Here is a 13,663-nt window from a genome sequence, read left to right as displayed (position 1 = left end):
ATGCCCCCCATGGCTGCAGCCCCCCTGCCATGGGGACAGTGCCGCTGGGCCGTACAGAGCAGACCTGGCACACATCGGTGCCAGGCACCACAGGGCAGACTGGAGCCAGAGGAGCCACCCCATGCCCCACGCTCCCATGTGCCTGCAGTGCCCACCAGCCTGCCCTACTTGCCTTGCCCTTCTTGCCCCATTTGGGGGCCTCCCTGCTTTCTCAGGGGTTGTTTTTCTTCCTACTCCAGCCTCCCAGTGTGCCGGTAGCCACAAGGGCAGGACGTGCCGCCTATCTGATAGGAGCAGTCTCTCTTGGCACTGCGGCTGGTGGTGGAGGGGCCGCGGCACAGTGGTTTCAGGCACGGGGAAGTACCGGCGATGGGGTGGGGGGAGCCTCCAGCCAGGCTTCCTGAGCTGCACAGCCACCACTTCCCAGATAAAGGTATCACCCGGAGGAGTCACAGCAGCTCCTGGGGCACTGGGAAGGGCTGAGCAAGGCACACACAGCCCCGGCACACAGGGTGTGGGATGGCAACCCGCCTGTGCCGGGGCTGGCTGCTCTCGCTGCTCCCTGCCACCCTGCTCAGCCTCCACAGCCTGACGTTGGCCCCCGAGCCGGTGACATCCCAAGGTAGGTCCTTGGGGCCATTTTCTCCCCCAGAAGATGGGCCAGAGGGGAGCTGGCACACCGGGTGAAGGCAGAAAATACCCTAGAGCAGCCAGAACTTGCAGGGTTGGGGAAGGGGCCTCCCAGGAGGGTGTGCAGGGGGTGTTCAAGCTGGGCAATGGAGCCTCCTTCTCACCCACGGGACACTTTGCCTGGAGCAAAGGGACATCCCTGCTCTCTGCGGGCAGGACCTGGCTGCCCCTGGCCACCCCTTTGGGATGGCAGACTGCGGCTCCCAGTCCCACACAGGTGGCAGAGGGGCTCCCTGCTCATCAAAAGCTCTTGGAGTTATGACAAGGAACTGAGCAAAATTCAAGCTAATGTCTGATGGCACAGCTCTGCACTGCAGGTAATGCTGTGGCACTGCTGGGCTAATCCCAATGCTCCCGTGCCAGCCTCACCACGATCTCGGTACCCCATGGAGCACCCTCACTCAGCCAGTGGCTGGCCCCAGCCTGGCTCACTGTGCCTGGCACAGCCACTTCTCAGCTTTCTCCGATTTCAGGCCTCTCCGTGCTTTCTTTAAGCCCCTCCTTAGCCCTTTGAACACTTTCCATAACACCATAAAAAGCATTAACTGAACAAAATCCTGTTGATTTTCTGCTCATCTCTCCAGCCCCACCCCTGGTCTCTGGCCATGGCAGGTTCAGGAGCACATTTGGAGTCAACCCCCATAGGGGCAGTGGGAGGAAGGATGGGGTTGGCCTCATCTTCCCTCTGTCTGCAGCCTCTGTGGCATCATCATGCCCCAAGCCGCTGCCCAAGGGCAGCTGATGCGGGCTGCAGAGCCATGCGGCTGCTTTTCTTAGGAAACGGCCTGCACCCAGCAAAGATGCTCTGGTAATCTACAGGACCAGCATGGCCTCCCACTAATGCCACTGGTCCCAGTGCCACCAGGCTGCTGGGACCTGGCCAGCCCATCCCCTGGTGCTGTGAGCTGTGGGGAGTCACAGAGCCGGACAAGGCCTGGGGTGGGTGCAATGGGGTGCTAAAAGGGAAGAGGAGTTAGGGGGGAGGCTGTGGTCTGCAGGGAGGGGACGTGGGCTTGGGGAGAAAGACAACACAGGGCTGGGAAAGGAGGAACAGGGCTGGGGGTCAGGGCAAGGGAAGGGACAGGGAGAGCAGGGGGGTAGCAGGAGGGTGGCAAGGACATTTGGGGACTGTCCCTTACTCTTCACCTGGTGCGGGCTCAGCTGTTAGTGCAGAGCAGAGAACCGATGTGCTCAGGACATGGAGTAGGACTGGGTGCTGGCGGGGGACTTGTTGTGGGGTCCTTCAGCTGGGGACAGCCCCAGGGAAAGGGGGCACATCCCAGGAGGAGGAGGAGGCAGAGGGCTGGGGTAGGTCCCAGGGCAGAAGCAGTGAGGAAGAATGAGGTGCTACAGCAATGCTGGGGGCAGTGAGGCCACCCCTGTGCTTCACACATCTGCATCTTGGGGCTGTCCCCTTTTCCCTGGCAACAGGGACAGTCACCCATGTGCCAGCAAAGCCACTGGTGCTTGGGACAGTGTTCCTATGGGGTTTGATGCTCCAGTTCATCCCAGTTCATCCCCACAACGACAGCGAGGACAGCTTGCTGAGCTGGACAGAGAAACTCACAGCTCCCCAAGCAGTCCCCGGGCCAGAGTTTGAACATTCCCCCCTGCTCAGGACCCCAGGCCCTTTCCCTCTCCCCAGGGCACTGCTCCTCCTTATCTCACTTCCACGCGCCTTCCGGCATGAGCAGGGCAGGGGTGCTTCCCCCTGATCGCCGGGCCCCAAGCCCCTCTCCAACCGCAGGGCTATTTCGGGATGTTTGTTTGTCCCGAAGGACCCCATGTGCTGAGGAGGGGGGAGCGGTGGGGCCAGCCAGTGGAGAGCCCGGCCGCCTGCCAGGACCCTGGTGCGAGCCAGCAGCCAGCATGCATGCCATGTCCCTCCCCACTGTGCCAAGCTGGCAGAGGGCACCTGTGCCACAGCCATGCCCACGGCCATGCCAACACAGCCCCAGGTGCCTGCACAGCCTGGCCTCAGAGGGAGGCCCACCAGTGGGCATGGGGTGGGGGGACATGGGTGGGATGGGGATGGGTTTGTGCCCAAGGACTCCTTCATGCCCGTGTTCCTCCCAGACGCTGCGCTGCTGGCAGGGGTGCCTGAGGACATCCTCTGCTTCTCCCGCTCCTTTGAGGACCTCACCTGCTTCTGGGATGAGGAGGAGGAGGTGGCAAGCAGGACATGCCACTTCTACTACTGGTACAGCAGGTAGGAGGTGGTGGGGACACAGCCAGCCTCCCCTTTGCCAGTACAGAGAGCAGCAGGCTCAGGGTGCCGCAGCTGTCCTTGCCATCCTGGTGATTCCCAGCTGCAAGGACAGACAGTGGAGAGCCCACAGGAGATACATAGCAGCCACCACAAACCCTGTGGCAGGGCTGGGACCGTGACTGTCCCTCAGTTCCATGGGGACAGTGCCCTGCAGTGGTTGGGGACACAGGGAAGGAGCTGGTGACACCAACGTCTCAGTACCATGCCCCAGGCTGGCCCCGGGCAGGAGGCATGGGGTGCTGCAGGACCCTGCTCTCGATTCCTCAGGGATGCGCCCAAGGCATGCACACTCTCCACGTGGCACCACGGGGCCAGCAGGATGCGGCACGTCTGCATCTTCCCCAGCCAGGACGTGCGGCTTTTCACCCAGCTCCACCTCTGCGTCCTAGATGCCACCACCAACCAGACCAAGTATTGGCGGGAGCTCAGCGTGGACGCGGTGGGTGAGTCCCTCCCACCAGGCAATACCTGTGTGACACCAGGACAGTCCCCAGACCTGGGTCCCTGCCATTCTGCCTGCCGCAGGGGCTGGCACCGCCCTGCACGCCGGGCACAGAGGCAGCCCCGGTGGGGACTGCCATGTGTCCCCCAGCAGGACCAAGGGGTGCCCAGACGGGGGCTGCCGCAGGAGGGCAAATGCCCCTGCATGTTCCCTGCAGGTCTCATCGCCCCCCCAGTGAACATCATGGCCCGCTGGGCCGGGGCTGCAGGGCAGCTCCATGTGTCGTGGCAGCCGCCACTCGCCGACTACATGAACTTCTTCCTCTATGAGGTGCGGTGCTGCCCTGCCAGCTCGCCAGAGACTCCCTGCAGTACCGGCTTGGACCCCAGCAGGCAGCGCCCCCAGGACCCCTCCAGCCAGCCAGCCAGCAGCACCCATGCATCCACAGCGGGGACAGCTGCAGCTTCCCCAGAAGCAGGCCAGGTACATAGAGGGGTAGAGGGACCAGGGCCTGGCAGGGGGATTTGGGGGCTGCAGTCATTCCACAGCCTCGCCCCTCTCCTGCAGGGCCTGGTTGAGGCCAACACCTGGGTGATCCTCCGGGACCTGCAGCCGGGGGTGAGGTACCACATCCAGGTGCGCAGCAAGCCTGACGGCATCTCCATGGATGGTGTCTGGGGGCCTTGGTCACAGGCAGTGGCTGCGGAGACACCCCACTCCCCTGGTGAGCGGCCATCCCCACCGCCAGGATGCTGGTTGGCATGGCGGGGAGGCACCCAAACCTGGGCTGTGAGGGGTGGGGGTCTGGGGTAAGCAAGGTGCAGCACCCAAGTTTCAGGGGGCTGGGAGTAACCAGCCCCCTCCCTGTCCTGGCTCTCACCTGCCCAGGAGACATTGGGCTGTGCTGCAGCACCCCTGACCTGCAGCATGTGCGCTGTGAGTGGAGCTGGGACCCCACAGAGCCCCACGGCTCCCACCAGCTCTTCTACCAGGCATCTCCGAGCGGGGCCAGCACAAGGTAAGGGGCATGGTGGGGACATGGCACTCAGGCAAAGGGGCAGCACATCCCAGGGATCACCAGCCCCTTCTCAGTGTCCCACATCCCACGCTGTGCCACCTGGCTCTATGCCCTGCCCTGGCACCATCAAACTCATACCTCCCCACCACCACCACCACCCCCAGCCACACTGCCCCTCAACCACGGGCTTTCCTGGGCAAGTGCAGGAGGAGCGAGGCAGCACCGTCTGTGGGGTCAGGGTGGCCCCAGAGCAGGGCTGGCAGCAGGCAAGGGGAGTGGGGAACACCACGATGGAGCTGACTGGCTCCCCGCTCCTCCTGCAGGGAAGACGGATGGCAGCGGTGTGAGGAGGTGAGTGTGGGGGCACAGGGCACCCACTCCTGCACCTTCCAGCCCCAGGCTGGCAGCGCCATCTCTGTCCTGGTGAATGTCACCCAGCCTCACAGGCTGCCCACGCTCAGCTACTTCAAGGAACCCTTCTGGCTGCACCAGGCTGGTGAGTCCCAGTGCAACCACAGCCCCTCCCCTTGCCCACGCGTGGCTGGCAAGGGACACAGTGTCCCACGTCCCGTTCCATGGCAGCAACATGCCCCCATCCCCAACAGTGCTCACAGATGCCCCGCAGCTCACGCAGGTGACGGTGTCGCAGGGCCAGCTGAGCCTGCAGTGGCTGCCACCCCTGGAGACACTTGCAGAGCATCTGGACTACCAGGTCCGCTATGCTGTGGAGAACAGCTATGACTGGAAGGTAAGGCATGGCTGGGGTTCCCCCCGACCAGTCCTGCCCACCTCCACTGCCATCACATGGGGTCAGGCAGGACAGACCCGCACCCATCGCTGCCCCTCAGCCACCCCACAGCAGCGCTCATCTCCAGCTCGGCTCTGCCCTGCAGGTCCTGCAGGTCCCGCGGGCAGCCAGGAAAGAAGTCCTGGACCTACGGCCAGGTGCCCGCTACTGCGCCCAGGTGCGGGCACAGCCCAGCGGGCCATGGTACCAGGGCAGCTGGAGTGCCTGGTCCAAACCTGCCGTGGTAGATGCCACGGCTGACGCGGGTAAGGGACAGGGCAGGAGCGGAGGCTGCAGCCAGAGGAGCCACATGGTCAAGGGCAGGAGAAAGCGCTGGAAATGGGATGGAGAGCACTGGGTGGAGGGTGACAGGGCTGCGAGGGGCTTGGTGGTGGCAGGTCTGGGGAGGGCTACAGTCCCAGCACTCCCCCTCGAACGCAGGCTGGATCATCCCGAGCGTTACGGTGGTGCCGCTGCTCTTCACAGGAGTGCTCCTGGGGCTGCGGTGCACCTTCCCCTCACTCTACAGGTAAGGTCTGTGGCTGGTGCAGGTGGGGGGGTCCAGCACCAGGCCTGGGCGCCCCGCCAGGGGGCGTCGGGGCACCCCAGGACTGCGGTTTGTCTTCGACCACCCCCTTCCCCGCATCCAGCAACGTGAAGCAGAAGCTATGGCCCCCCGTCCCTGACCTGCACCGCGCACTGGGCAGCTTCCTCCACGAGAGCAGCAAGCACGGGCAGGTGAGGGGGCCGGCGCAGAGCCCAACGCATTGAGCCCCCCGGGGGGCGGCTCCAAGGGCCGCCCCCACCGCGCTCCCTCTCTCTCCCCCCAAGGCCAACGCCTTCTACAAGCAGCCGCCGGAGGAGGCCGTCCTGCCCTGCCTGCTGGAGGTGCTACCCGGCCCGCGGGGGGAGGCGGCCGCGCCGCCCCCGCCGCCGGGGCACGCTGCCGGCCGCCTGCCCAGCACCGACATCGCCAACCAGTCCTACCTGCTCATGAGCGGCTGGGAGCCGCGCGGGCCACCCTGAGCCGCGCCCCCCGCCGCCACATAAACATATCGAAAAACCACCCGGCCCCCTCGCTCCCTCCTTCGCGGCGTCCCGAACCCCCCACTCCGAGCCCCCTCCGTCCCGGGATGCGGAGCAACGACAGCGCCGCCGCCATGCTACGCCGTGCTATGCCATGCTACTCCGCGCCGCCCCGCCCCCTAGCGGCACGCGCAGCCGCCCGGCGGGAACAGCCCCGCCCCGCCGCGCCACTCAGCCAATCGCGGCGCGGCTCGCACTGGTCGCCGTGGTAACGAGCGGCGGTTGGGTTTGAAGCGGCCAATGGGAGGAGTGGCCGAGCAGGGTTTAAATGCTGCCGCGGTGTATGCGCGGGGGGGTTGCGCGAGCCGTAACGGCGGAGCGGAGGTGAGGGGCGGCGGGGCCTGAGGCGGAGCGGGCTGGGAGAGAAACAGACCCTTCCATAGCGGCGAGGGGGCCTGAGGGGCGGCCGGGGGGGAGGCTGCGGTGGGGCGGCCCCTGAGGGGTGGCCTGGGGGACATGGCATGTCGTGTGGCGGAGAGGGCCCCGGGGGGTGGCCGGGGTGGGGAGCCGGCGCAGGAGGCTGACGCCGCCCGTCCGTAGTGCCATGGCGCAGTTCGTGTTCGAGGCGGACCTCCACGGGCTGCTGAAGCTGGACACGCCGATCCCTAACGCGCCGCCCGCGCGGTGGCAACGCAAGGCCAAGGAGAGCGGTGCCCCCGGGCCCAGCCCCGCCGCCGGAGTGTCGCCCATGAAGCCGGCTAACCGCTCGCACAGCTCCAGCAAGACACCGTCCAGGACACCCGGTGAGCGGCGGTGACCAGCGGCATAGGCTGGGCGGGGGGTAGCGTCGCTCGGGCTGCTCGCCTGTAGCCGTGGGGCTCTGGGCTCCGTGCCAGGCTGCCCTAGCCGGCCCCGGTCAGGCAGGAGGAGGTGGGCTGCACTGCATGGCTCCTGGGAGTCACCCACCTTCTCCTTCCCAGCAAGAGGTGGGCAGAGCTCTGTGCACCGCAGCTGGGTAACCTGCTGACCCCCCAGCTGAGCCTTGCTGGCACAGCTTTGTGTTGGGACAAGTGTGGGTAGGACTCTGCTGACAAGTTGGGACAAGTGTGGGTAGGACTCAGCTGACAGCTTTACATGCTGTAAGAGTGTTTTTGCATCCTCCCCTTATGTGTGAACTCTGGAATTGTCGAACTAGACCCAAGGAGTTGTCTCCTGGTAGTCCCTAACCAGAGCTTAGTGTCACTATATCAGGGGGCCAGAAATATGTGTTAGTTGTGACCAGATGGCATGAGCTCTGAAAGTCCTACTTGTCTGGTAGGTGTGATGTGGAAGAGTGCTGGGCTTGCTGTCTCTTGAAAGCTCAAATACAGGCTGTTCAATAGCTGTAAAACAATATTTATGCATGTGAATGCAGGTAAATCTGGATCCAAAATCCAAAGCACCCCAACAAAAGCCGGGGGGGATCGCTATATTCCCAACCGCAGCACTATGCAGATGGAGATGGCCAATTTTCTCCTAACCAAAGAGAATGACCCTGCTGAGGATTCACCTACCAAGAAGGTGAGCATATTGCTAAGTAAAAATTACTACAATGATCACCACCAAACACCTAATCCTTCTTTGCCTTTTACAAGAGAAGCAGTCTGTAAGTTCTATCAAGTGGGTGCATGGGGCTGACAGCTGCAGCTACCACTGCTTCCAGCTCTGGTCTTCAGGAGCCTGGGGTGAGGTGGAAGCTGTACAGCCTGCAAATGGAACAGGTACACAGCTGCTCCACTGGAGCCTGGGCGTACCTGCTCCATAGGGATGCTTCCCTAGGCACGGGGAAGAGCATAGAGCCTTACACCTCTGCTTCCACTCACTCTAGCCTGTGCTGCTTCTGCTAGCAAAATTCAAGTTTGGGCTAATGAGGCTTTAAAATGTAGCAGGCTACAGAGACACAGAACTGAGTCTGTGCACAGTGAAACTGCTGGTGGTAGCTATTGTAGGACAATGGCTGCATGGGGAGCTATTCTGGAATATGTACACTGTGTTCTGAACTGTGTTTATGAAGTATGTGGTCCCTTGTGGCTGTGGCTTTTCCCATTAGCAATGAGACAATGAATTTGCCACTCTTCTGTATGAAAATGTGAGCAGGACAGTGTGCCAATGTCTGAAGAAAAACTACTTTGAGCTGCTGTTCTGTAGCTGACTCCCACAGCGCAGCTGTATGCCTCCTGATTCTAGGAGGAGGGGGCTTAGGTGTATGCTCTGCCAGCTGCTGCTTTGAGTGCATCATGGGCTTTGTGTTTCAATTGCATCTCACTGAGGGTGGTTTGTCTCTGCAGGAGCAACAGAAAGCCTGGGCAGTGAACCTGAATGGCTTTGATATAGAAGAGGCAAAGATCCTCCGCCTCAGCGGAAAGCCACAGAATGCTCCAGAAGGTATGATACAGGGTCTGCATGAGTTGACTCAGCTGGAGAGATCTGAGCAGGGGAACAGCAACACAAGAGAGATCACCTGGCTTCTTAGAGCTTCTGTGCACACCAGGGTCTCCCCATGTTTTCTGAGGTTGTGGGGTTGCATAACAGCTATGGTGAATTTATTTACCAAAGTTGGAATGACTGCCAGTTGCTCACTTGTTCTGCAGGTGGCAAACCTTCCTGACATCTGCAAAAGCAAGAAACACTCTGTGCACTTTGTAGCTTAACTGTCACCAAACATAATGGGATACAGAAAACCAAGCGCTTGTCAGTTAAACTTATTCCTGTGAATTAAGGAATTGGAGCTCATCCTGGCTCAGCAGTTAACACTGCCAGTGATGTTAGCACACTGCACTCTTCTGAGCTTATCTCTTTTCTCAGGACTTGATTTTCACTGGAAGGTATTTCTAGTTGGGCGAGCAGTGCTCAGCTGGGAGGACACAGTAACTCAGGTTAACAAATCTGTTCTTCTGCACACAGGCTATCAGAATAATCTGAAAGTGCTCTACAGTCAGAAAATGACACCTGGATCCAGCAGGAAGAATGGCAGATACATTCCCTCAATGCCAGACCGGATCCTGGACGCACCAGAGATCCGCAATGACTATTGTAAGTAGGCTGCAGTGTTGAGTGCTGGGCATTGAGATCATTCTGTGCTGGAGTGTGGCGCCCAGGATGGTGTGGTACAACACACTGGAGCTCCAGCTGGGCTGTTTCAGTATCCCATGCACCCAGGCTGGCATGGACCACTTCTGGAGCATCCGTCCCTGGGTAGCCTTGTAGGAACAGTGGTCCAGAGTGCTGTGTAGGCGACTCGGATCAGGGCTACCTGACCCCACAGGCTGGGCGTGCTGACACCCAGAAGGCTGCCCCTTACCTGCATGCACATGTGCAAATACACGCCTGCTGCAGGTGGAAGATCTGGTGTCAGCACTGATGAAGGGCAGGGCTCTCTAGGTACACACAGTGTGACCTGCAGTGCTCTTCCAAACTCTAGATCTGAATCTTATTGACTGGAGTTCTCAGAACTTCCTGGCAGTGGCACTGGACAACTCTGTCTATCTGTGGAATCACTCCTCTGGGGAGATTATCCAGCTGCTGCAGATGGAGCATCCAGATGATTATGTTTCCTCTGTGTCATGGATTAAAGAAGGAAACTACCTTGCTGTTGGCACAAGTAATGCTGAGGTCCAGGTGAGTGCAGGAGTAAAACTAGAGGTGTTCTTTAGGGATCACTGGAGCCATGGGGCCTTGGGACAAAGGCTGGGCTAGCACAAGAAGGATGCAGTGTGCTCTGACCTGTCTTGACTGGTGTGGGGTGGAAACATCCATGTCCAGCCACAGCCAGTTTCAACTGCAGTAGCAAGGCAGAGCTTGGTTCTGGGGTCTTCTGACACCTGGAGTTACCTTCTGTTCTGTAGGCATGAGATACAAACTCATCTCTGCTCCCATACTGGCGAGGCTGAATGCCAGAGCCTGTGCAGTGGGGTTCCTAGGGTAAAGTGACAGGGCTGAGTTTCCTCACCCTCTGGAGAACTTATTCCTCTGTCTCTCTAGTTATGGGACATACAGCAGCAGAAACGTCTCCGAAATATGACCAGCCATTCTTCCCGTGTGGGGTCCCTCAGCTGGAACAGCTACATCCTCTCCAGGTAAAGCATTGGGTGGGGGTGGTGAAGGGCAGTGTCCAGCTGTTGCAGACTCCTATCCTAGATCTGAGAGTGGTGCAGGCTAGGGGTGGCAGAGGGGAGCTTCTGTCCTGGCTTGGGATTCTTAATCAGCCTGTTCTACTGGAACTGTGGGAAGGTGGGCTCTCTTTTCTCTTGCCCTCTGTGCTGAAGTTGTGAAGAGCTTCTGTGGCTGCTTTGCTCATGTCAACAGGCCAGCAATGCTGGTAACACTGGTTGAAACCCAGTGGCAGGTATGGCAGTCTTGCAACACCACAAGAACAGATTTTGGTGAAAATATGTGCCAGTCTGACCCTGCAGGCCTTCTCTCTACAGTGGGGCACGGACTGGCCACATCCACCACCACGATGTCAGAGTGGCTGAGCATCATGTGGCCACACTTGCTGGCCACACGCAAGAGGTGTGTGGACTCAAGTGGTCTCTAGATGGCCGCTACCTGGCCAGTGGTGGCAACGACAACCTGGTGAACATCTGGCCCTGCACCCAGGGGGACAGTGGGGACTTTGCTCCTGTACAGACCTTCACTCAGCACCAGGGTGCTGTCAAGGTGAGTGCAGGGCTGCTGTGAGTAGATGTGCACACTGTGCATGGGTTGCCTCTTGCATGTCTTACAATTAACACTTTTCTCTCAGGCTGTGGCGTGGTGTCCATGGCAGTCAAACGTTCTCGCCACTGGAGGTGGGACTAGTGACAGACACATACGCATCTGGAATGTGTGTTCTGGCACCTGCCTCAGCGCTGTTGATGCCCATTCCCAGGTGAGAAATGAATGTCAGCTTGGTGACGAACACCTGCAGGATACCTACACAGAGCTGCTGGCTCCTGAGGCCCAGCGGCATGCAGAAGGAGGGGACCATGCTCATCTCTGGGTGGTGAGCATCCACACAAGCAGCTTGTCTCACCAGCGTTACTACCTCTTCCCAGGTCTGTTCTATCCTGTGGTCAACAAACTACAAGGAGTTCATTTCAGGCCATGGCTTTGCACAGAATCAGCTAGTTGTATGGAAGTATCCAACAATGGCGAAGGTCACTGAGCTGCGAGGTAGGCTGGGTGCTTTGCCCAGGGAGGGGAGGGATGCTGGCGGCTGAAGGCAGATGTAGCCCTTGGTTTGAGCAGACCGGTGGCCTAGCCTGGAGCATCACTGATGCAGAACGGTGTCTGGGGCACGCTGCTAGAGGGAGGCACTCCTGTGGGCTGCTGAAGACAGACTGTCGCTCCAAGTGCATTGCCTAGGGTGTGAATTCATGCTGCAGCTTGGTGTGGGGACTGCTATGCAGGCTGGTGGGGCTCACGGGGCATAGGGGAGCAGACTTGACTGCTGTGGTAGAACCAGAGGGACTAGGGCCTGTGGTGACCAGCCCAGCCCTGACTGCACACCTCCTCCTCCTCAGGTCACACAGCCAGAGTCTTGAATCTGACCATGAGCCCTGATGGTGCAACAGTGGCCTCAGCAGCCGCTGATGAAACACTGCGGCTCTGGCGCTGTTTTGAGATGGACCCCATAAAGAAGAAGGAGAAAGAGAAAGCAAACAGTGCCAAAAGCAGCATCATTCACCAGGGCATCCGATGAGTGCACAGGGCTGTTGTGGGGAGGGGGGCTTAATCTGGCTTAATACTGTACAGTATTTTAAATGTTAATGTTAATAAACAGCTTTAATTTGACTTTTTTTGTGTGGAGTCTGATGGAAAAGGCTATGGCTCCCTGAGGCTTGGATCTAGACCAGGGGTGGGTGGTGCTCTTGCTCTTGAGGGCTATTTTGCAGGTAGCCTGAGCCTAGCATAGACCTGAATTCCTGTGACAAGAAGGATGCTGTGCAATGGCTGTACCAGCTAAGGTAGGTGTGTCACCTGCTGCATCTTAATGCTGACCACAAATGCAGCTCTATCAGAGGGGCTGTGGCTTCCTTGCACCTGCAGTGTGAAGCTGTAGCACTGAAAAGATCCCAGACATGGGCTCTCTGCTTGCAGCAGTAACTGCCCTTCAAAGGAAGCTGATGTCTAGCCTGCATTTGTAGAGGTCCCCATGCAGCACCTCCTCTAGCAAAGCTCTACCAGGAAAACCTAGCTTTCTTTGTACCTCTTTACTCTTTCAATTCAGGATCATGGAGTGGCCTGGCCTGTAGCTGGATACAGGTTCTGGTTAGAGAAATGGGAGTGTTAAGGGACAAAGAGGGCCTTTATATCGGTGTTTGTGCTCTTGGTTTCTTTTGGAGTGAAAGGCTACAGCCTGGGTGACTTCCTAGCCCTCCATCCCTGATCAGAGTGTGTCAAAATGGACCCTTCTGAGGGCTCCAGCCCTGTAGCAGGGCTAGGAGGAAGTATCCCTGACTTGCCTCAGCTTCCACAAGAACAAGTAAACCAGCTCTAAACAAGCCTCTAAGGGAAGGCCCTCTACCCAGCTGCTGCCTGCTTTGGTGCCAGCTGGGGCAGGGAGGAGCAAGGCTCAACTGAAATCACAGTATGTCTATGTCTTGTTCGTGCTGTGTCCTGCCTCTTGGCCAGGTGGGCCTTGCTGTGCCTCTGCAGGCAGCTACTGGCAGTGATCACCCATGCCAGAGCAGTCTGGGGCCTTTTTCTTGGCAGTCTGAGCTGTAGCGGTGCTCACACACAGCAGCCAATGCTGCCTGCTCTTATGGTGCTAGGGTAGAATGGTATGAGGAAAAAGAGGGGGGGGGACACAAGCGCTGGAAACACAGCAACAGCTGTAATCACCCCAAAGGCCAGAAAGAGGCTGGCAAGGGGCAATGGTGTGAAGCCTCATGGAAAACAAAAGGAAATCATGGAAGAGACTCCCAACACCCCATCCAGCCAGAGCACAGCCCTTAGTCATGTATTCCTCCAGCAGCCCTGATCCCTGTCCTGCCCTCCTGCTGCAGGGAAGCCCTGGTGCCAAGCTAAGGCTCCATGCAGGGAAACAAAGCTCAGCTGACATTTGGTAGAGATCAACTCCCCAGCACTTGGAAAACACCTTTTTCCAGGCTCAGTTGTGCTGGTGTGAGCTGCAGGGAGTGTGAGCCTTTACCCAAGCAAGAGCCAGCAGGCCTGCAGCTGCTCTGTGGGTTGGAGCTGTGCTGGCTGAGGTGGTGGGGCTGCACCAGACCCATTCACACACCCTGGGGCTGCCAGGGACACTGCACAGCTGATTAGCACCTAGGCCTGTGCAAAGCAGCTCAACAAAGCCTGTGCTTCCTGTCAGCCTGTGATTAGCTGACAGTGGATTATTATCAACTGTTTTCACCTTCCTCTTAGCATGGTCCCATGCCGTACCTGGCACCAGGC

At 59.2% G+C, this 13,663-nt stretch overlaps 2 protein-coding genes across 6 annotated transcripts; both read left to right on the top strand.

Annotated features, from left to right (window-relative positions):
* Window positions 1–372: 372 nt before the first annotated feature.
* MPL (MPL proto-oncogene, thrombopoietin receptor) lies at window positions 373–6,272 on the top strand. 5 transcript variants are annotated; one of them, XM_075097875.1, is made up of 12 exons: window positions 373–622; window positions 2,767–2,899; window positions 3,227–3,402; window positions 3,619–3,884; window positions 3,969–4,125; window positions 4,290–4,419; window positions 4,743–4,915; window positions 5,025–5,167; window positions 5,313–5,472; window positions 5,648–5,735; window positions 5,857–5,944; window positions 6,038–6,272. In XM_075097875.1, exons 1-12 carry the CDS (start codon window positions 520–522, stop codon window positions 6,230–6,232), a joined length of 1,812 nt encoding a protein of 603 aa, XP_074953976.1. In that variant the 5' UTR covers window positions 373–519; the 3' UTR covers window positions 6,233–6,272. The 5 variants fall into 5 exon arrangements, with proteins under 5 accessions (XP_074953976.1, XP_074953978.1, XP_074953977.1 ...); XM_075097877.1 differs by having other exon boundaries at window positions 480–622; window positions 3,227–3,398; XM_075097876.1 differs by lacking the exon at window positions 373–622 and adding an exon at window positions 2,400–2,648 and having other exon boundaries at window positions 3,227–3,398; window positions 3,732–3,884.
* A 257-nt stretch (window positions 6,273–6,529) lies between these two features.
* On the top strand, window positions 6,530–12,046 carry CDC20 (cell division cycle 20). The gene is made up of 11 exons (XM_075097878.1): window positions 6,530–6,616; window positions 6,833–7,035; window positions 7,647–7,792; window positions 8,560–8,656; window positions 9,176–9,304; window positions 9,693–9,889; window positions 10,253–10,347; window positions 10,699–10,930; window positions 11,016–11,141; window positions 11,308–11,425; window positions 11,776–12,046. Exons 1-11 carry the CDS (start codon window positions 6,561–6,563, stop codon window positions 11,952–11,954), a joined length of 1,578 nt encoding a protein of 525 aa, XP_074953979.1. The 5' UTR covers window positions 6,530–6,560; the 3' UTR covers window positions 11,955–12,046.
* The last annotated feature ends 1,617 nt before the right edge of the window (window positions 12,047–13,663 follow it).

Source organism: Phalacrocorax aristotelis, chromosome 6, assembly GCF_949628215.1.
Source record: "Phalacrocorax aristotelis chromosome 6, bGulAri2.1, whole genome shotgun sequence".
Taxonomy (NCBI): domain Eukaryota; kingdom Metazoa; phylum Chordata; class Aves; order Suliformes; family Phalacrocoracidae; genus Phalacrocorax; species Phalacrocorax aristotelis.
Note: the sequence above shows the minus strand (reverse complement) of the source record. Positions and strands in the feature narration are given on the sequence as shown.